Source organism: Meriones unguiculatus, chromosome 12 (assembly GCF_030254825.1).
Source record: "Meriones unguiculatus strain TT.TT164.6M chromosome 12, Bangor_MerUng_6.1, whole genome shotgun sequence".
Taxonomy (NCBI): Eukaryota; Metazoa; Chordata; class Mammalia; order Rodentia; family Muridae; genus Meriones; species Meriones unguiculatus.
Genome location: NC_083360.1, coordinates 17040016 through 17063544, shown reverse-complemented (window position 1 = coordinate 17063544; position 23529 = coordinate 17040016). Strand labels below are relative to the sequence as shown.

At 37.7% G+C, this 23529-nt stretch overlaps 1 protein-coding gene across 4 annotated transcripts in view; it reads left to right on the top strand.

Annotated features, from left to right (window-relative positions):
• The window catches only part of Slit2 (slit guidance ligand 2), a 350512-nt gene that overhangs the window by 16562 nt on the left and 310421 nt on the right, over window positions 1-23529 (top strand). For all 4 annotated transcript variants that reach the window (XM_060365344.1, XM_060365345.1, XM_060365343.1 and 1 more), the window contains exon 4: window positions 740-811. In XM_060365344.1, coding sequence (XP_060221327.1) covers window positions 740-811 — 72 coding nt within the window. The remainder of the gene's footprint in view (window positions 1-739; window positions 812-23529) is intronic.

Here is a 23529-nt window from a genome sequence, read left to right as displayed (position 1 = left end):
GATTGTAAGTATATCAATGATAGCATTTGCTTACTTTCTCTAATAGATGTTCACATTCCCAGCGAACTCAAAAATAGATCAAATTTTCTTAGAGTTGCAATTTAATTCTTACCCAAAACATCTAAAACACAAAAGCAGTGCAACCTTTGAAATACTACTTAACCGCACAGACACTAATTCAATTCAGTTATAGGTCAAGGACTGTGGATTGAGGTTTGAGCTTTGTTGTACTTTGCTTTTACCTGGGAAAACGTCCTATAGACACTGACTCTTGCCCTGCTCCCAGTTAAATAAATAGGCAATAAAATTGAAATTCCTATTTACTAGTAGTACCTTGGATGGAAATTTTGGCCATTCAGGAATGTATGAATTCTTTTAATACAGTTTACTGTATTAATAATGACTATCCTCTATTGAAGTTGTGTCTGAGTCAGGAAATCCTAGTTCATCTTGCATATTCTGCTTGTGTGATATTGCAGGGGCTTTGAGTTTAGGATCTAGGTCCCAGGAATCATCATCCAAATAAGCACAATGGAAAATTGCCTGCAGTAGCCATGTAACAAAAAGTACAGTCATGTAACAAAAAGGGGTAACCAACTTTTGATGTGCAATGCTTAGATTCCCTTGAATGTCATTCCATTGTTTCTAGAAATGCAGGATGAGACATAACTCGACCAAAGCACAGCATCTTTGTTAACATAAGCTCTGTTTTTTCTTTCTTTTTCCGTTCTCTCCAAAGGCGGTTAAACAGAAATAACCTTCAGTTGTTTCCTGAGCTGCTGTTTCTGGGGACTGCGAAGCTCTACCGCCTGTAAGTACACACAAATGCTTGTTGCTGCTTTGGGTTGACCCTGTGTTTTATTAATAGTGTTTTGGTGTTTTCTTGCACTTTCTGGAAATCCATGTGTTCCTAGATTGAAAGTTTGCCCTTTTCCTTTCTGAAATAAATAAAAGCTCCTCAGTGGTTCCAGTGGTTTTGTTTATGCAGCTCTCTGTGGTTTAGGTATGTGTTATTGTACTTGCTTTCTTCTTGGTTTTGGTTATGGTGTAACACAGAGGTTTACCTCGTGCTCAAAGGAAACTTTGAATTTGGAAGGGGAAAATGCTACTGTTCTTCCACTTTTAAAGGAAGTTGACAGTGTTACCTGTAAAGTTGGTGTTCTTTCTGGTAGGTTTTTTTTTTTTTTTTTTGTATTGTTTCTGAACTTGAGGAATAGTGTTTTTTTAGTTGCTGATATCATCTACCCTAAGGCATTTAAAGCTGTATATTCTCTCATAAATGTTTCTTTTGAAGCCAGAATTACAGACTCTGAAAAGTGAACTTCTAGAAGGCAAGGCTGTCGCATCAAAATGCCTCATAGACTGTTAGGGAACTTGTTCTTTTAACAAAGCACATTGTGAGTATTCGGTGAAATCAGTTCTTCCTCCCTGAAATGCTTGTTCACTGACCTAATGTGTAACGCTGAAAACACATTTATGAAAGCTTTGAAAATTAGATTTTTCAGCTGTGTGAATGGTGCAGATGGCAGATACACTACAAAGTGTTGGAAAAAATAAATAGCAATGATTATCGATGTTCATGTATGCTGTGAAATGACGGCTGGGATATGGAGAGTAAGCTGTCTGGAGCTGTCCCACCTGTATGCTGGGAAAGTCCCATATGGAAGTGTTTGCAAGGAAAGCGAACACATCGCCGTCTCCCGAATTTCATTTTGTAGCCAAAGCTTTGTAGCCTATAATTTCAGTATTGTTGTTATCAGTTCCAGAAGTGTGTGTGAGTGTTGGAGTGTCTTCTCATAACCACCCTCACTGGAAACAGAATGTCTGCTAGGTCACTCCTCTGATACTTCATTTCCCAACACAAACACCATTCCCACCTGACACCCCACATCTCCTTTTTTCCTGACATCGTTTTCCTAAGGAAAGCCAGAATGACTGGCTGTATTTCTCATGTTTGTGAGCTCTGCTGTTTAATGGGTCCTACTCAAGTGTGTTTTTATAAATCAAAGGAACTTCTCTTAACAAATAATATCTAAGGAATATTTTCCCCAAGGAAATAAGATGTAGCATGCTATAAAATTATATCTTCCTACTATCTGCCTATACATTTTTAAATCATTGCAGTCAGTGTTATAATGGCCAAATTTGCTTTTAAATAGTATCCCTTTTCTGCTTTAATTGTTGGGGACTGAAGAAACCATAAGAAATGAATTCCTAACCTGTGACTTTGCTAGCTGTGTGCATATAAAAACAGCACACAGTACCTTTGAAGTGTTTCTTTTGTACTGCAGAAATGAACTTAAATGGAATGGTTGTTGTCTGTTATCAGCTGTACTATGAAAAATGTATGAAGTGACCATAGTGGTCTCTCTGAGAAAGAAGAGTGTTCAATATTTTCTTTAGAAGTACTTGGATTGATTTTCCCAGTTTTTTTTTTTTTTTTTTTTTTTTTTTTTTATGGCTTAATGCATTGTAGAAGTTCCTACCAGCAAATTATGCAAGTTGGCATTTAGATCTTTTTGACAATATTACAGAGTGGGACAAAAAGACTCCCCTTCATTTAAGATTTTATACTTTTCTGAACCTTCTATATTACGGGACACATGAAAATTATGAGAAGTGAATTGAAAAGGCATCAGACCTCATAAGATTGTAACAAATTTTTGAAATTACTTGAAGGCTTGTTCAAAAGGCAGAAGGAGAAATTAGAAAATATGCTTGGGATATTTATTTGTTTGGCCCAAATAATTTTCCCCAGAGAGTATGTAAGCTACCAATTTTAATTGTTCATACATATAGCTATAATATAGATGTAAATATTGTGGTATTCCTAATCCCAGCCCTTCATGACATCATGGTTAATATTAATAGAGCTTTGCTCTCTATTCGATGGTTGACATTTCCTTTAAATAGAAATACAGATGTTTATTTTTCTCTCCTTCCCTCCCTCATCTCCTCCTCCTTTCTTTCCTGCTTCCTTTTCTCCCTCCCTTTTTCTTTTCATCCTTCCTGGTTTCATTTATATATGCTTTTTTTTCCTTTCATTTTGTAGGCCAGGCTAACCTAGAACTTATTATTTAGCTCTTGCTAGCTTCAAACTGAGGCAATCTCTTGACTTACCCTTCTAATTGTTGGGACCACTGTCATGGAAATGTGATTATTATCTGTATATTCAAACCAGAAATACTTTTAATTCCTTTAAACTGAGGATCCTATGAGTTGCAAGAATTAGATAGTTACGGATAATTTTTTAACACTGCTATTTCTCTGGAGAGGAAAAATAATAAACTACATATGAGTATTTTAAATGATACTAAAGCCAATAAAGTTAAATAACCAGCATTAACAGTCTTTATTTAGTAAGTGTAAGGGCAAAAGCTTGTAAATCTGACTGCCACGTTAGGGCTGGTATACCTACGAAGGTCAATGCCATAGGTTCATTGTTTCACCCTTTATATGATACAGGTGCCTAGGTGCTCACTTCAAATGAATATTGTAGAAGATGGAAAAATGTGTTCAAATCCACACACAAAAGTATCCTTTGAAATGCTCCTTCAGAAATGAATCATAGTATAAGAAGACTGAGTGAGAAAAGAGACATAGGAGTTCTGACTAATAGGGAAGGGATGTCAGAATAAAGGAGATATTTTAGTAGTTGTCTCATGTGTATAGTTGTTTTATTGTTGCTGGGCTGAATGACATGGCAGAAATAAGCACATGTACAGAACAGGCAAAAAGCACTTGAAGAATCTATTTTTTTCTTCATAAATGATGCTAATTAGTATATGTACTTCTTTTTTACTTATTGAATAATTTACTTCATACACTACATATTGCTGACCAAGATAATTAACCAGTTTAATATATAGTTTACAAGCTGTGACTTGATTTTAGCATTGTCTGCCTAGGTGAAAATTATCTTGATAACTTGGGTGTTATGCAGATTTCTTTGAGTTTTTATAATGAATAATCACCATCTGAAATTTGACTGAAAATGAAATGCCAGGCACACATGCATTTTGTAGACCCTAACTTTGATATAAAAGAAAAAGAGGGTACACTGTATGTGAGTTATGATTCGATATGGTTGATTGCTGCTAGCGGCCAAATATGCTTTCCCTTTGCTGTCTGCTCCAATTTCGCTTTGGAAGGGCTGAGAGAGCACTGCATGTTCAGGTCAAGATGTTTGCTCAGAAATAGTAGTACACTCACAGCTGTGCTGGCTGGAGCAGGAGACTAGTTTAAATAGCATTACCGTTTATCCAGTCCATTAACAGAACTCTGTAAAATAATCCCAACTCTGTGTAAACTACAGGACAGTGTAATAAAATTACAAGCACTTGTTGACAGATGGAAAGTGTAAGTAAGGGGAAAGCAAAGGACGATAGGGTGAAGGTTAAGAGAGACAGTACACAGTTTTCCTGACTTCTACACGGAAATGTTTCCCCTCCCCTCTGCTCCTCCTCTGATGCTAAGGTTTTGCATTTTTATGTTCCACCTAAGAGCAGAGAAGAATTCTTTTTAGGGCAATCTGGAACTAGTTAGCTTAAACAGACTGTGGTGAATTTTGAGGAAGTTGGCCACTTATGGGATGAACCCAATGAACAGCATCTGCAAATCTTCCAGATAAGCCTGTCCTTCAAGCTCAGTTTGCAAGTGTGTGATGCACCATTTCCCATCTGAGTTTGCAGCTGCTTATCCCGGCTCATTAGAGGAGGAATTTCATTGATGGTACCACGGAGAAGCATGTGGTTGCAAATGTTTGTTTTGTGGTTTTCGGTTTATTTCTTTGAGTGTTTCTATGTTTACCCAGACGTCTAACCTAAGTTTGCATATCCAAGGCACTTTACAAAAACTCATCTATCTCTAGCATCTTCCCAAATCCAAGGAAAACAAACAACAAATAAAATATATCTTCCTATGTCCCCATGGCACACTTTATTACACTATTTTTGAATAGAAGTTTTATTTATGGCTCCAAAGTGGGAACCATTTCTCAAGCAGTTTGATAACCACCGAACTTCCTGAGAACATGAATAATAAAGCCAAACACCTTTTTTTTTTTTTAATGGGTTAGTGGGTTAGTAATTTTTACTGGAGGTGAATAGATTTTTGTCTGCTTAAATTGATTGGACATGTAACAACTCTTATTTTAAAAGTCATTAGATTGTCAAAATACTTTGATACTTATAGTAAAAAAAAAAACTGAAGAAAGGAAACTTCAAAGTTTTGTTTCTGTTGTTTATTAAAGGTAACAACTTAGTTTCTCTAGTGTAACAAACACAATGAAGCTGTCCAAATTTCATTTTCCCTCACTTCCATCTCAGAAGGCTTCATTGCTTTTGGTAATTTCAAGAAAATGAAATGTTATGCTCTTCTAAAGAGGTTTCTTTTTTTTTTTTAATTCACAAAACTAAAACTATGTTTATATTTTTTGATTATAAGTTTTATTTTACAATTGTGCTTATCAATGCTCTCCACACATATATTATGGGAAAATTTAATGTCCCCTGGGTCTAGTGTGAGACTGGAGTCTTGTGACGTCTCAGTAACTGATGTACTGAATTAAAACTCTTAGATTCCTGGTTTGCAACTTGAATGAGCAAGTGAAAACTCTGGGAAGGCATTATGAATTATGGAGAACCAAATTTAATTTAAGAGATAACTTGACTAATTAAATGTTTGGTTCTCTTGGGTTTTCTAAACATCAGATGGTTTCAATAGACACAGCATGATCAAAATAGTACCTTTTTTTTTTTTTCATTTAAGCAAAATGTACCTTAGTTTGAGGCAATGCTATACTTATGTGCAACTAACCTTGGGATATCAAGAGAGTCTCATTAGGATTCTTGTAGCCAAGCAGAAAAGCAGAAAATGACCGTGGAACCGTGTAAAAAATCCTCCTGAATTAATTTCTGCCAGCTCCAATTAAAGTGTGGGCCACTAGAGGTGTCAGGTGCCAGAGCTTCCCACTTCATTTTACTCTCGGCCTGTTTGCCCCCTGCCACAAGAAACCCAATGTTGGCTGTGCAGGAATTGCAGGTTACAGTTGCTACAGTTACCATTGTCCAGACTGGCATCATTGCTATGGGAGGGAGCCAGGGTGATGGCTACTGCTGACTTCACTGCTGCAGCTGCCGGGGAGTCTCAGGTGCTGAGGGGGAAAGTTCTGCAGGAAGAGGCCCATCTGTGCTGTGATCCGCGTGGGGAAACATTGTGTGTGCTATGGATTGAACTTTAGTGAGGGATCTGATTGACTCCTTATGTTTGGAAACAGAGCCTGAAGGACCCAAAGTTGCTAAGTGTTAACTTCCGGTGTTTAAAATGTCAGCCCTTTATTTCTTGTTAAGTAACATGCTAGTTGTTTTTACTTGACCTGGCTCTGGGTTTGCCACTTAAAAATAGATATAAACAGGAATTTAGGTTTAAAGGATTGCTACTATATAGCGCAAATATTTAATTACATAACAAATGATTTATTAATTAATTTATTTACTTGCTGACTTATTGAGACATTGTCTCAGTAAGTAGCACTGGCTGTCCTGGGACTCACTATGCAGGCAGTACTGATTAGGGACTGTGCCACTCTCCCTGCCTCAGTCTCCCAAAGACTACTATGATTAATAGGAGTGTGACATTATTCCAGGTATCAGAGGTTAAATTTTAAGTGTATGGACAAAGAAAATGACATGAGGGTACCTGTACATACTTCAAGTACCCATCACCGCATGTAAGCAAACAATGCTATACAAGTTTTCAACATTTCTGGGTTTTTTTTGTTTTTTTGTTTTTTTTTTTTTTGTTTTTTTTTTTTTTAAATCAACATGTTATATAAGGAGTTATAGGTCACTAACCGAATAAAATTAAAGATTGTAAGTAAGATTTGCCCGAGCTTGGTGGTGATATTTTTTTCTTCAGAGAGGTTTGCTGCTGGCAATGAGCAAATTTTTATGGCACCTGCCAACTGGAGTCTGGCTGTGAAATCTACAACAGAGTGCCCAGCATCAGAAAGCACAGAGCAAGGGGACTGTTCAAAATCTACTTACAGCATGTTTGCTTTGCCTTTGCAAAACGCATCACTGCATTACATCAACCCGTAAGCACTCATAGTATTCTGCACTGGCCTCGGAGAATACTACAATATGAAGGGGGATTTTGCCATGACATATATTCTCTCTGTGAGGAGGTATTTGGGCCTCAGCTTTTACTAGTATGTAAATGAAACCTAGGGAGTTCATTGATAATTATAAGGTTTTCTGAAGCATGCACTTAAATATATGGTCTATAAGTCAAAAAAATCATCATAAATACAAATCTGGGTAAGTTTTAAAACCTTGATTATAAATCATTAAATTGTCTTAGTGATCTCAAGATTGTAATTGGGAAACTAGACTCAACACAAATTTTATTCCTAGATTTACACAGTGATGGAAATTAAGATATACTGAAGTAGTTTAGATGTATGTACATGTTTGCATTATATTGTAAATCTTTGGTATCCATGTGACTTGCCTTAGGAAGATGGTGGTCTGAAGTACTGTATAGATTACATTGAATATTTGGAGTTCCTTTATCTCTGGAAGCCCCATGCCTCTAGAGTCAAGTTTTCTTACCTGTGAAATTGGAAGGATCACATTAGCTACTCTCTGAAGGATATCACGAGTTTCATTCAGACCTCTATTCAAAGGAACATTGTCAGCTCCCAAGTAGGGCAGAAATTCTGCTTATACTGTTAGTTATGTCTCATTGCAAACACAATGAAGATAAGAAGCACCTAGATGTCCCTTAGTTTTCCTTCAGTCAGCCAGGTTCATGATGATGTTGCTTCACCTCGTACTCCATCTCAGTTCAATAACTGGTAAATATGCAAAGCCAGTTGAATCATTCTAGCATCATTCAGTGACATAAACTGCACACTTGTACATTTCCCTTGGCTGCTGAAGGTGTATCATAGCTGGGGTATTCTGAATGAGATTTTGTCTCCCTCTCCCAGTTGATGACTAACACAGTTTTAAACTTCACATGTAAGGTGGATGAGGAAGGGTGGGGACAACTTTGCTGATGGACATTTACATTACTGTTTTAATGACATTCCTTCCTGAGTGAGAAAGGGAAGGGAAAATAGGTGCTGTATAAAGTCTTTCAAGAATATCAGAAAAGATTCTAAGGTTATCCCCAAGATTCACATCAGTTCCTTGGTTTAGTGTCATTTTTAGCACTGAAAAGATTTTTTTTAATTCTTTATTAATTACACTTTATTCACTTTGTATCCCCCCTGTGGTTCTCTCCCTCCTCCCGTCCCAATCCCTCCCTTCCTCCACCCTCTGCATGTATGCCCTTCCCCAAGTCCACTGATAGGGGAGGACTTCTTTTCCTTCCTTCTGATCCTAGTCAATTAGGTCTCATCAAGAGTGGCTTCATTGTCTTCTTCTGTGACCTATCTTAATTAAAACAATGTGGTATCACTCACATGTCCTTTCTCATACAATTATGGTAATGATGTGTGGGCATTGTCCTCTGTATTTTAAAGTGCATGTGTGATTTTTACATATATTTTCATGATACTTGTTTTTTGAAAATGTACTGTTTTATAATGAAATGAGTTAGAGTCACAAGATATGTTTGTTTGCCTCTGCTTTTGCCCTAATGCTGGTACTTCCCAGAACTTTTCACACACTGCAGTCAAGGATGCTGTGTATGGCGCTGGTCACCCATGCCTCTTAACCATACCAATTGTTCATTCCTGACTTCTTTATGGGGTTGATCTTGAACTATTTTGAAAAATAGTGATTTAGGAGATTTTTGGACCAAAGGAAAAATGATGAGTCACAGAAAAGAAAATGATTCTTTTAAAAAAAAAAAAAGGAAAGAAGGTAGAAGGAAGAAAGGATGGAAGTGAGGGAGGGGAAGGGCGGAAGGAAGGAAGGAAGGAAGGAAGGAAGGAAGGAAGGAAAGAAGGAAGGAAAGAAAGAAAGGGAAGAAAGGAAAGAAAGGAAAGAAAGAAGAAAGAAAGAAAGAAAGAAAGAAAGAAACAAAGAAACAAAGAAACAAAGAAAGAAAAGAAAAGAAAGAAAGAAAAGATACGAAAAATAAGCCTGCCCTCAGTACCATCCATACCCGGGTTCCACATTGTGGTGTAAAATGTTATTAGGAGAAACATCTGTGCTTCTTGAAACGACCCCAAATGAATGTTTATGGCTGAGTTTAGCAACTTGATTTGCATGTTTAAAAATATCCGAAAGAAAGGAGAAATATGTCTGGAAAAAGAACGAATGAAGGAATGATAGCTTTGCCCCATCACGGTAGGTTTCTTCTTCAAGTGAAAGATTAAAGCTCAGTGTGAATAGCCCAGGGAAGCAAGGAGAAAGGTTGATTGCTGCCCCTCCAACCATTCCAATTGATTGAAAAAAGAAAAAAAAAAAAGCCTAATTTAAAGTTCTGTTTGTTCTATGTCTTAAAGCACCAGAATTCTCCTTTAGGACTGGAGGAATGCTCCAGAGGAAAAGAATCCAAGGATAAAAAGTCATTGCAAGACAACAATTGTTCGTAATCCTCACAAAATGCTGGAGAAATTAAATTTATTCTTTATTGCTCACACTGTTACCTAGGTCACTAGGCGATGGGAAAATTGGACTGGGAGTCGAGTAGTCGCAGGCTTTGTTTTGTGTCTCCATGCTTAACCTTAGACACGACAAGGCATCGTAGAGTGTTGTGGGAACTAAGTTCAGGGCTTTTACACCAAGACTTTTATTACCCTGGATTTATAACAAGCTGTGCTGTCAGGAGATGAACACGTTGTGTGTACACTGCAGTTGTTAAATGATCATTTAATTAACACCTAAGGGGGAAAAACCTTGTGAAATTCTTAGCCGCTTCCACTGGTGGTTTCCTGGGAGGTTTTAATATCCGAGTTTCATTGAAATTTCTTTTTTTAAGTAGAGGCACAATAGAAATGATAAACTTTTTAAGGAAGACAAACAGTTTAACCTTGGCCCCCCTTTTTTTCTGTAATAATAATTGGAATTCAGTTTTAAAATCTGGTATGTTTATTTAAAAAGGTTTTTAGACTAATAATTTAAAATCCATCTTAATTAAACACTGTATAAATATTTATAAATTTGGAAATATATCAACATTATTTATATTAAATTCTAAACTTTAGTTTCAAAATAATACAATTCTATAAATATATAAACCTATTTAAGTTACCTTCTAAAATTTTTATTGCAAAGACATGAAATTTACCAATCAGTCTTAGTTTGATACATTTGGAGAGCTAATTTTAAATGTTTTGTGTGTGTCTTTTAATTCACTGCATATGTATTGTTTTATAAGTCTGTCTCAAAGCAGGTATTTAGAGACTAGAAAATTCTATGGGTAAAAAGTATATTTTTATATTACTTTTTGCAGTTACTTTGGAGACAGACACTGCTCTGATGAAAGTTATATATAGACAATAGAGCAGAATAATGCCATTAACCTGAAAGTTCTAAATTACTTCATTAAAATATCTAGTGTTCTCAGATATCTATTTCTCTCTTGTTCTTTTATGAGACAAGTGACTAAAAAGAAATGGTCTTCTGTAAAATGGTAACATATAAAATGCAGAATGTACTGTCATCAGTTTCTTCAAGCTTACTGACACTTCAAAGACACATTTAAAAATGTACATCATTCTCTCTCATTTTACCTAGGTATGGATATTTGATTTGAACGTGTGAAAACTTTAAAGGTATTTACCAGATTGCATAATGGCAATGTAGAATTTTTCTCACCTTTTCTAGGATTTGCCCTACTATCATAATATAGTTTTTCTTTCTTTTTCATGCTCAAAAAATTATTTTATTTATTATTGTTACCTGTATGTGGGTATGTGTCTGTCTGTGTGTATGAATATACACACGTGTACTTTCTGTAGCCTGCACGTGGAGGTCTTCTGCTTTTTAATGCAGCATCTGTCTTGGGTGCTGCTGTTCGAGCACTCCTGGCTTGCCGGCCTTTGAGCTTCTGGGTCTCTGTCTACTGTTTCCCTGCCTTGAGAGAACTGGGGTTACAAATGTGAGCTATTGCGTCAGGCTTTCTGCACCTTCTGATGATTGAACTCAGGGTCTTAGGCTTGGGGAGAAGGCATTATGACTTTATGAAACATCTTACTGGCTCTAATGAGGTTTTCCTAAGCACACTTTTAATTCTTTTTGAAACAGAAAAGATCATCTCTGTCTACACACTTTTTTTTTTTTTTTAAACAGTCCCATTCAGGTTTGGAACTCTGTGGCAGAGGAAAGGATGCCATTGAATGTCTGTTATCTGCTGGCTTCTACTGTTAGATTGCTGGGATTACATCTAGTTATGGGGTGCTGAAGAATACACGAGAGACTCAGACATTTGAAGCAAGCATTGTATGATTAGAGCTACATCCCCTGTTGCTTATCCCATTTTATTTTAAATCAAATATTTAAAAGTGAACCTACTTTATTCATTATTCGCCTTAGAGGACCATGAGAATGGAATGCTATTAAAATCTGCTAGTAACCATACTTTGCACAGAGATAAATTCTTATTTAAAAAACAAAAACCTGCTGGGCATTATTTGGTTTGAGATTTTATGGTTTTCTTACATCTATCAAAATTGAGTGCTTCTGCATTTCTTTAATGCACTCCAATTTCTTTGTTCCACAGTGTAATTTATTTCTTCAGCTTTTATTCATAAAAACTCACAACTAAGAAATGTTCAAGCTTTCTTCCCTTGGTACAAGAATCTACCTTTTGGTTGAGGTAGCCAGAATAGCAAAAGCATGAAAATGGAAGAGAGACAAAACCTGAGTATTAATATGGTGATATACTAGTCTATACTAAATGATGGAATCTATTGTGTCACCTGTAATTCCAGAATGGCCAAGTGGTGGGTGTAAGGATTAACGGGGCACAGATTAACTGGTAGATATACTGAGAGTAAGCAAAATACTTTGTGCATGTTCAAATTTCTTGCAAGTAACTATTTTGTGAAATTACAGGAAATTTATTTTTTCTAGAAACAAAACTGTTGCATTTACATTGAGAAAATTAACATAAATTTATTATACTGCGAAAGTCAAGGTTATAATTCTTTTTGTTAGCTATTCTAAAGCTCTTTTTAGAGCCTTTGTTTATAAGGTCTAATAAGCTCAACAAAAAATTGCAAATTTACTTAAAACCTTGAAATATTTTGCATGTATATATATATGTATATACACATATATATGTATAGTTTGTAACTGGATTATATTGTTCTGGAGAGAAATCTCTAGCTAACTTCATGATGTTGCAATGTCAAAAGATAGGACACATTTGTACAAAGTTTCCAGGCTCTAGCAGGTGCTCAAAAAATTGAGAAAAGGGAAGAGATTGCATTTTATCCAAGACTTTTTATGGTTATTTCTCATAAATTTATAAGGGGCTCTTTACAGCACTTGCAAGAATTATGCTGGTGGAAATATTAATGATAATAAGCTGGGAAATAGAATATCAGGGTTATAAAATCTCCTTTTGGCATTTAAAAAAATAAGGCAGGCTTCTTTTGTTAAATAAATACAGCCTGTTTACATTTCGCACAATTTTCCTGTTAGATAGAACTTTCCAAAGCCTTAGATTAATAAAGAGAGGTGCATAAAGGAGATTGATTGGTTATGTGCTATTATCTGTCTATCTTGATACTCCATGAACCTTCGATATAAAGTGAGTGGCTACCGCTCAAACTGTCAATAACTGCCTCCATCTCAAACGCTGCTAATGGTAGCATGAAGAGATGGAACAAAATTCACACAAGGCAAGGAGAGAATAGTAAATACACTTGATGAAGGTTACACGTTCATGTTCGTGTTAGGATTTTTTTAGTCTCAGGCTTGAGGGCAGGATCCATGATTCTCTGTCATTTTCAGTATCCATTGGGAATGCATTGTGCACCTGGACAATTAATTCTCTTGACCTTTTGAGGAGTGCAGGTGTGTGGAACCTGCATACCTGAAGGCAATTCTTCATCCAGGCCTTTGGAGTTTGTTCCTGGAGGGGAACAGCTCCTTCTCTGAGATGGTGTAGTCTTCATTCCCTCCCTTCCCAGGAATAAATTTCACACCTAATTGATAGCTTACAACAAAGTTGTTAATCAGTCCCTCCCAGTCCCACCCTGAAATTTTCTTTCATTTCACATGAGCAAGGGGGAATGAGAAAGCTATAAAGTTGCATTTGATAAATGGAAATAACTCTTACCTAGTCCCACCAGCTATGTAATCCTTTGTAATTAAGTTGATGTGAAGAATTACTACAGCAAAAATGTTTTTGAAATAGGATAGGTGAATGAGCAGGAAAAACATACTATGTTTAATATGTCACAAATTCTGTAGGTCAAGCTAACAAATTTCACCTCAGGAGATCAGAAAAGAATTTTTCCTTCTTTCTTGTCAGTGACATACATGGCTTTCCCGCTGTTAGCAGTGTTGTTATTTTGTTGTCATGAACTAGCAGATAACACCATTTTTCTATGAAGGAAAGGATCCTTAGTCAAATTTAAAGGAAGTATCCTTACTACATCTTACAAAGGAATAAAATTAACTATAAATACAGTTGAGGTTTTCAGAAGGAAAAATGTGTTCAACTCTTTCTATTTAAAAGCCTTACCATAATTTATAAAAGGAGAATGAGTTAGCATAAGGATAGTATCCAGATATGGTTTTATCTTCTAAATAAGCTGTGTTGAATACAACAGTATTAAAATATAGGCAGATACATTTTGAGCTAGAGGTCATTGTTTGCAAATCCATGTTATACACAGTCATCCATATTACATCTGTTACAGGGCACTTCCATTATACTTTTATAAAAACACTTGTCCTTAGCTTTCTCATGCATCAGTCCTCTCCCCAGATCTTCTCCATGCAATGTTCTAACTTCTTGCATTTTTGGTACACTAATTTTATGTCATATAAGAAAGAAGTGATTTCTAACTGTGTTATCGAAGATCTAAGAGAAAAATATATTCTGTGATACAGTGGATTAGGGAATGATAAAAGACACATCTCTGGTGCAGGCTCTACTGTGCTTTTGCAAGGTCTATGAAAATAATGATACCTGTTTAGATTTTAAGAAAATCGTTTCATAGTGTTATTTGACCAGATATTATTCCTCCCCTTTCACTTGCCCTATTTAACCCAAATAACAAAAACTGCCTCTCACTCTTCCAAAAAGGAATTACTCTTCAGTAATTCTGATAGGGTTTTAAAAATAAACTCTATTTTGGACATGGTACTTTAGGCATATAATTACCTTTCTGGACTTCTTTACAATTTTATCCTGTCCTGCTAAATCCCCGACAAAGGTGACCTTTGCACTCTGAAATTTGTGGTGAAGATCCTTGTGTAACAATTTTATTCATTTAGGGGCAGTATTTGTATTAAGTGTGTGTGTGTGTGTGTGTGTGTGTGTGTGTGTGTGTGTGTGTGTGCTGTGTGTGCATGTGAGGTTGTGTTGAGCCAGTCACTATGCTTTTCCATGACTGGAAATCCTGAGTGTGGCGTGGGAGCGCCTCCTGTGCACAGCACTGTTCAGCAATCAACCGACAGTGTGCATCCTTTGAGCTGGCCATATCCTGGAAGTCTCACCCTCTCCACACAGAACACATTGCCCCACCATGGTGTTTTACGCGCCCTTTGTCTCTGAGAAGAATCACTGCAAAGCCAATGGGTTCAGTATTGTACCCAAGATGACATCAAGCACTAGCTTACAAAGTAATGGAGATGTGAAAGATTTAACACGGGAATAAAAATTAATAAAAGTAATAATATTGTAAATCTCCAAAGGTAACTTTTAAAATGCTCTTCAAATTGCCCTCAGTATTTAAATCGTGTTTTTGGATCCTATGAAGTGCCAAATGATCCATTTCACAAGATTTAAGGTTTTCAGCATATTAATAAAGCATAGACACACACCACACCAAATTCCCACTTACTTGTGTTTTTGTTTTCCCCTTGAGTTCCAACACTATTAACTGTCCTGAAAGTTTTGTTTATATATCCTGTTATCTCTCTCTGCTAGAATGGAGGCATGGGAGGGGAGTGGGTATCAGCCTCTGTCCAAGCAGTATTGGTTGAATGAGTCAGTGTGTGCATAGACATTACCTAGGATTTGAATCCTGGCTGCAATGTTTAATAGTCATGTGACTTGGAACATTTTCGGTCACTGTTTTGTCTCAAGGTCCTCTCCTGGAAGACTAGAATAAATTAGAGTAATGCTGTCATTGAATAATTGGGGGGATTCACAGACATGTCTGATGCAGAGTTCAATTAATGTTAAGTATGATCCATAGAACAAATGGCTTTGTCTTAGGAAAAGTACCCAGAGGTCTACAATAATATTAAAATCATTTGTTATTGTTTTGTTTTTGCTTTTGGCTAAGTTCTCCTCCTCTCTTCACACCCTCCTGGGTGATGGAATGAAAATCCTAGCAATGCATAGATAAGCCACTAACTACTGTTTCTAGCCTTCCTACTAGGTAGTCTGTAGGCAATTCTTTATTCTCCTGGAGCTCTTATGTTTTCACACCTGATCCTTGGATGTGGAAATCCCACCTGGCTTTGTTAAACACCACCTATTCTTTCATTTCCCTTCAGCAGGACTTCTGCAGCTCAGTAGATGGCATTACAGCCTGGGGCCTCTTCCTGTTTGTTTCCATTGCCTTTCCAAAAATTAGACTTCATAGGTTCCAACTTACTTGTTAACATAGTCAATCCATGTATATAGTCCGGGAAATTAAAATTGTGCTGCTTTGACTAAGTCTTGCATATTTTAAAAATGGCTTCATTTTTGTATTGGGGTTATTAGCTGACTAGCAAAATGCTTTCCATCGGTTGAACAGATTTGGGTATATTCTTTTCTTGTAACAGCTTAGAGCAGTAATCACAAGGAATAGGCACTATAAGTTGAGAAAAACGGGGGAGAGAGAGAACACAATAGAGTCATAGACTCATTATTCATGATAAATACACTGCACAGAGCATTGGGACCTTTACTCTTTTTTGGGGGGTGGATGGGAACCTTTACTCTTAAGTATCCCTTGTGTTTGCTTTTTATTATTTTTCTTACTTTTGAAATCATAATTTAATTAGGTCATTTGTCTCTTCCCTATCTTCCTTCCTCATTCTCCTATATACGCCTCATTGGTCTTTTTCAAATTCATGCCCTCTTTTAAATTGTTATGAGTGTGTATATGTATGTGTATACACATACATACTCCTTAATGCCATCTGTTCAGTCTGTATGACTTACTTGCATGTGTGTTTTCAAGGATGACCATTTAATATTGGATAACCAGTGGGTGTGCTCTTTCCCGAGGAAGACAATTTCTCCTGCTCTCAGTACTGAGTTATCTGTAGTTGTAGGTGAGGGACGGAAACCTCATGGGATTTGCCCCCCTTCACTTTAGCATATCTATTGTTGTCCGAGTTCAGCTCATAAATAGGCAATCACATTGGTGAGACATTATGGGTGTAACTTCAAACATTAATAGGAGACATGAGTTGTTTATATTTAAAAGGAATAGCAATCAAGAAATTGTTCCATAGACATAATCAACATCAGCAACTTTTTGTACCAATTTTTTTGTAAGATTTACAAAGTATCTTATTGATGAGTGCCTGAATAGAGCCCTATTCCACAGCCTTTGCATCGTTCAGCCATCTATCATTTCTAATATTTTGAATGTGTATTATGTATTGTGGCTTGACTTATTTAACTTGCAAATAGAACCTTTTTTTTTAACAAAAAAAAATGACCGAAAAATGAAAATTACTAACATGGCAGGAGGAACTGAGGCAGATGGTTTCATCTCTCTGTTTCGTGTTCTTGGTTTGCTGCGGCACAGGCTGCATCATTCAGTGTGCCTCCGTGTTCTTTCCATCCTGCACCATGTGCTTGTGACATTTTTATCAGTCTTTTGTGTTCGGTCACTGTATGAAATCCAGCAATTTATTCCTCTCCTCTTAAACTGTATTCTCTGTGTAAGGAGTTGGAAAAAAAAAGTCACAGTGCTTGCACACATAAAGTCATTATCTGTCTTAGCAAATGCAGCCACACAGAAATAGTGAATCCTGACAGCTCTGCTGGGGAACATAGGCTACCTCACGAAGGGCAGAGGAGCAGGAGCGAGGCATGACAAGGCTTGTTGTCTTAGGAAGCTGGTAAGTCCATCAGCTGTGGCAAATATTAGGAGCCCTGCCCTGAATTAGGTCTGACTGACAGTTTAGCATGCAGTTTGGTAGGCAGATGAAGTTTGTACCCAGGGAGTGCTCGCTGCTCATCCTCATACTGTACTTGACACCAGTAAAATCAATCACGATAGTTATTTTACTTTCCTCAGATCATAGCACCTTTTCTTACACACACACACACACACACACACACACACATACACAGACACACACACTCGCATTTGCACATGCACAAGCACATGCATGCTCATGCGAACATACACACATGCACAAACATGAAAGAGAGAGAAATACATTGATACTTTATTTTTCTGTGTACTGCTTTGCACCTTTACAATGAGGTCATGTTTTATTTATTACACTACCATCTTTTGTTTGGTCTCTCTGTTGGAACATTTCTTTGAGTAAACAACTTCAGGATAGTATGTAACAAATCTAAAAGTGTCTTTTCTCTGCAAGGCTCATGCTAACAGTGGTTGCTACAATTTTCTCCCGTGCTTTGAGGAATTTAATTGAGCAATTATCTTATCATAGTAAGTTTGGCCCTCACCTCTCTCTCCTTCCTAGTAGTCAAGATGCTGATGGCAGAATCTGTTACTCATTTTTATTATTCCCAGAGTAGGGGATATCATTTAGAAAAAAATAAATAAATGAATTTGTAAAAAGTGAAAAAAAATGTTGTTTATCGTGTGTGTGTGTGTGTGTGTGTGTGTGTGTGTGTGTGTACCTGGCTGGGTATATTGTGCATGTAGTATCTACAAACGCCAGTAGAGGGTCAGGATTCCTTGGAAATGGAGTTAGAGGTAGTCGTGGCCACTCAAAGTGGGTGTCCAAAACCAAACCTGTTCCTGTGTAAGAGTAGTACTTGCTTATAATGACTGAACCATTTCTTTATCTCCCAATAGGCTCAACTAACAAAAGCTTTTCTTTCTCCTTTTAAACTTTTTTTGAAAAACATATTTGTGTGTATATATATATGTGTGTGTGTGTGTGCTTTTCATTTACTCCAAATTTCTATATAAATGAAAAAATACATTAGAATAAAATATAACTTCAATATATCTTATTTTAAACAGTTTAATACTTAAAGAATAACAGCACCCTTAGTGTGTTCAAATTGGTAACACAACTAATTTGCAGGTGAACAGTTCTTGTTGTTATTAGGTTCATCATTTTATCAGGAGGACCTATGCTAATTTATTTTGAACTCTACTTAAAATAGCTTGCAGGTTAATATGGTATGGCAAAGGGAACCCAGCATGTTTGCACCGACAGAAGGAGCTCAGATGTTGGGGTTGGCATGAGAACCACTCTTTAGGCCCCATCTCCCCACCTACTGAGTGTCAATACTGTGCACTTATCTTACTAAGCTGCTGTAGTAGCCTGTGTGATGCCATGGTGTCAGCAAAGTTTGCAACTCAGTTAACTCTCAAGGAACTTTCACTATGGTGGTATTCGGAATATAGTCTTTCGAGACCATGTGCTGTATACATATGCTTGCCAAGGAAGATGTTACTTTCTGAACTGCTGGAGTCTTAACTTCAGGGAATTACCCAGCCTCATCCTCATCCTTTTCCCAGAAGATCCCCAGTTGGGTCCGGTTTCCCATTCATTCAAGGCTCATAGGGGCAGGCTGACTAAAATGTCAGTCAATACATGACAGTTCTCTGGCATCAGCAGTTTTATATTTTGTGTTGCTTCCATCCTTCTATAGGAAGAGATGTAGACATCCTCTCAAGGGGTGTCCTCCCTTTTTCTTCCTTTCCTTTCTTTCTCTTTCCTTTGTCTTTTTCTTTCTGTTTCTGAGACAGGTGGCCTGGCAACCTGATCACACTGGCAGCTGTGTTGACAGCACTGAAGCTACTGCACAAGCTTGCATGGAAGATAGAAACTGAACTGTACAAAGAAGCTACAGTCAGTGGTTTCATCTCCACCCCTGGAAGTCTTGCCCTGTCAGATAATAATTCCCTTTATAATGGAGCTAGGTTTGGATAGCTTTACAAACAAAAGTTAAAACTATCAACCCTACAGGAAGAACTAGAGCCAACTTTCTTATTTAACATATTTAATTTACAGTGCCTTTGCCTCCTTTTCTCCTGTAGTGGATAGCCTATTTTTTTAATTATTAAACTTCTCCGTGAGACTCAGTAGAGTCCATTTGATAATCTTTTCGTTTTACTTATTCAGAGAATCTTTGATTTTACGGCTGCCTCATTTGTACTTCAACTTTTCATTTCAAAATTTTGTGTCACAACAACCTACCCAAGAAAAGCACAATGACTATTATAATTTTTTGGCCTGATATTTTACATTGGATCAAGACTATGCTTAGTCTATGTAGAAACTTCGTGGCACGGATGATGTTTGTGCAGCTTGAACTGACCTTTTCCTCTGCTTCCTAATGGACAATGTGGTCTTCATGAAGGCCCTGCTGCAGCCTCAACCAAGTTGTTTCAGAATTCTGGGGTGGGGATACCTACATGCTCCATCAGGGTTTGATGAAGGAAGGGAGGGAAAGAGAAGGGGAGGAGAAAGATTAAATGGCCTCCAGGAACTCTCAATCTTTCAGATATAAAAGCATTCTTAGAGGGCCTCTGAGGCCTGTACACCTGCCATATTCTGGAAGCTCTCCCTGCTGTCCTCCTGTCCTTCTCTGGACTCCAGCTGTGGAAGTTTCTGTAGCTTGGAGGCTTGCCTCCCTGCTCGCCTGCACAGGCTTTGGCAAATGTTCTCTCTCTCTCTCCCTAAGCTTTCTGACTACATCTCTGTTTATGTGTTCATGCATGAATGTGCTGTCTTTACTACATCTTGAAGACAGAGGCAAGTGTTTACTCACTCCTCTAATGGTTTGCCAGTGGCTGGCATATGTTAGTTGTTCAATAATTATGTATTGAATAAATGCCAGCAAACATTGCCTTGTCAGCCCACTCACATATTTCTTTTTATTAAATTGCACTTATTGTTTGCAGAAGATTTTTTTCATATTATTTGTTCATGTGTCTCTAATAACAACCTATTTAAAAGAAAGTTGTGGTCATCAGGGGCAGGAGTTGTATCACCTGCTCATTCTTAAATTGTTTCATTGTCTTATTTATGATTCAGTTCATGCTATGGTTTGAACAGGATCCTCTAAAGTTCACGCATTGGAAGTTTAACCCCCAAGTTTATATGGTAATAATATTTAAAGATGGGGCCTTGGGGAGGTTGTTAAGATTAGTTAATGATATGTGAGTGTTCCTATGGGGACATAAAGAAATGCCTATTCATCTAGATAGATAGGACCATAGCACATCAAGCAAAAAAAAAAAAAAAGTTTCTTGCATGTCTGACTTGATGAGTGTCTTAGTCAGGGTTTCTATTGCTGTGATAAAAATATGAGCAACAGTGACTTGGGGTGGAAAGAATTTATTCCATATCAGAGCTCATAGTTAGTCCATCTTCCCAGGAAATTAGCACATAAATCTGGAGGCACAAGCTGATGCAGAGACCCTGGAGGAGAGATGCTTACCAGCTCACTCCTCATGGCTTCCCCAGCTTGTTTTCTTCTATTATGCAGGACCATGAGGCCAGGTTTGGCATCATCCTCAGTAAGCTGCGCCCTCCAATATTAATCATCAATTAAGAAAATATACCACAGGCTAGTCTGCTAGGGACATTTTCTCAGCTGATATTCCCTCTTAAGTTAACATAAAAGCAGCTAGTTCAGTGAGCCAATGCATTTATTGGCATTTCCCATAGTGACTCCAAGAAATTTAAGGACCTTGGCCAATTGCTTATACTTGGAGATGACATTTACAAGGATCCCATAGATGTTCATGAACCATGATTCCCATGAACCCCAGGAGCCTTTGTCTTGTGAACATCTCTACTCATTCCACAAGGGTATGTTCATACACCCCAATCTCATAAGGTGAACATCTCTAGTTAAAGATGACCTTAGGATTTAAGATGCCAGTGGTCATGTAAATCACATATGACTCCCTACACTGTGATAGTGCAATAGCCCTTCAACAGAAGGACAAGATCCTAGCTAAAAACTGTTCAATCCCCATTCAGAGAGGCAAAGAGAATGGACATCAGAAGAAGATGAAAACAGCAAACAGGATAGGAGCCTGCCACAGAGGGCCTCTGAAAGGCTCTACCCTGCAGGGTATCAAAGCAGATGCTGAGACTTATGGTCAACCTTTGGGCAGACTGCAGGGAATCTTATGAAAGAAGGGGAAATAGTAAGACCTGGAGAAGACAGGAACTTCACAAGGAGAGCAACAGAACCAAGAAATCTGTGCACAGGGGTCTTTTCTGAGACTGATACTCCAACAAGGACCATTGATAGAGATAACCTAGAAACTTTGCACAGATGTAGCCCATGGCAGTTCAGTGTCCAAGTGGGCTCCATAGTAATGGGAACAGGGACTGTCTCTGATATGAACTGATTGGCCTGCTCTTTGATCACCTACCCCTTGAGGGTGGAGCAGCCTTCCCAGGCCACAGAGTAAGACAATGCATCTACACCTGATGAAACCTGATAGACTAATATCAGAAGGAAGGAGAGGAAGACCTCCCCAATCGGTGGACTTGCTGAGGGGCATGAGTGGAGAAGGGGGAGTGAGGGGGGATTGGGAGCAGAGAAGGAAGAGAACCATGGGGGGGTACAAAGTGAATAAAATGTAATTAATAAAAATTAAAATAAATATTTAAAAAAGTTACCAAAAAAAAAAAAAGATCCTAGCTAAAGTACTCATGCTGCCTTACCACTAAATGCTCTGCACTGAGCTATAGTGCAGCAGCATGAAAATTACCATCAAATCCTGAGTGTGTTCTGATAACAAACCCCGTAGTTTTCAGCTTCTCGAGTCAGGACTCATAAACACAAAGGTATTCCTTTTCTTTGTTGTTTGTTCTCATGATAGGTTTACTCTGTGTAGATCTGGCTGTCCTGGACTCGCTTTGTAGACCAAGCTAGCCTCTAACTCACGGAGATGTGCCTGCCTCTGCCTCTCCAATTGGTGGGATTGCAGGTGTGCACCACCACGCCCAGCACAAATGTATTATTTAAGTAAATTATCTAGTCACAGGTATCTTTATCACACTAGAAACACAGCTGAGAATTTACTTTGCTAAAGTTCTCTTCATTCAAGTCTGGATTGTATGCTCATCTGCAGGTCGTTGAATCCTGTTAGCGCTGTTATTACTCATCTGTTTCTTACATCTGTCTCTCCAAAGTAGATTCAGAATCTAGTCTGAGATGCTTCTCTATTGCTGAGCACAGAGCCTGGCATAATTGGCGCCAGAGATACTTTTGAAGTAGGATGGGCTAATGAATGCATCCCTTATACTTGTGTGATATTCCCCCAGATGTCAAAAGTGTTTCTGGAAGAGCACTCAGTAAATATTTATTATTTATCTCTGAGTCTTCAGCGTAGTGTATGTATCCTACATGATGACTCAGAAAGCCTACTTTTCATTGATCTTACAGTTGTGGAAATTAAACAGTGTGTATTAGCAACTGGGAAGGCAGAGAATGGGACTGAGAAAGTCTGTCCCCTGCTCTTTGTATCCTATGAATCCTCCAAGAGGCTGCTTTTCTTTTCTTCTATTTATTTATTTTTAATATAATTTTTCATTTATTACAGTTTATTCACTTTGTATCCCAGCTGTAGTGCCCACCCTTGTCCCCTACCAATCCTGCCCTCCCTCATCTCCTCCCATGCCCCTTCCCCAGACCACTGATAGGAGAAGTCCTCCTCCCCTTCCATCTGACCCTAGCCTATCAGGTCTCATCAGGACTGTCTTTCATAGTCTTCCTCTGTGGCCTGGTAAGGCTGTCCCCCCACCTCAGGGGGAGGTGATCAAAGAGAAGAGGCTGCTTTTCATTTCTTTTTCCACTGAGATTTTATTTGTAGTCGAGGGAGAAAGAAAATGTTCAAATTATATACGTCCATTTCTACTTAAAAGTTCTCTCAATGTTTAAAACTCTAATTTCTCTATTTCTTTAATATAGCATATTGGTAAACAAAGGCTAATTTCTGAACATGTAAACAAATTACAAATAGTTGAAAGCTTTGCTAGAAAATACAGAATACCATGACACATGATAACATGTTATAGAGTATTTTCACTTAATTAGTAATTTTAATGCAATGATACTTTCCATAAGTGATTTGCTGGTTCCTTTTGATGTCATCCTCACCTCTGATGGCTTTAGATGGGGATGGATGAACTTATGGTAAAGACATCTGGGATGTCCCAATTGCTACTGTATGCCTACAAATGTGTGCATGTGAGAATCGCG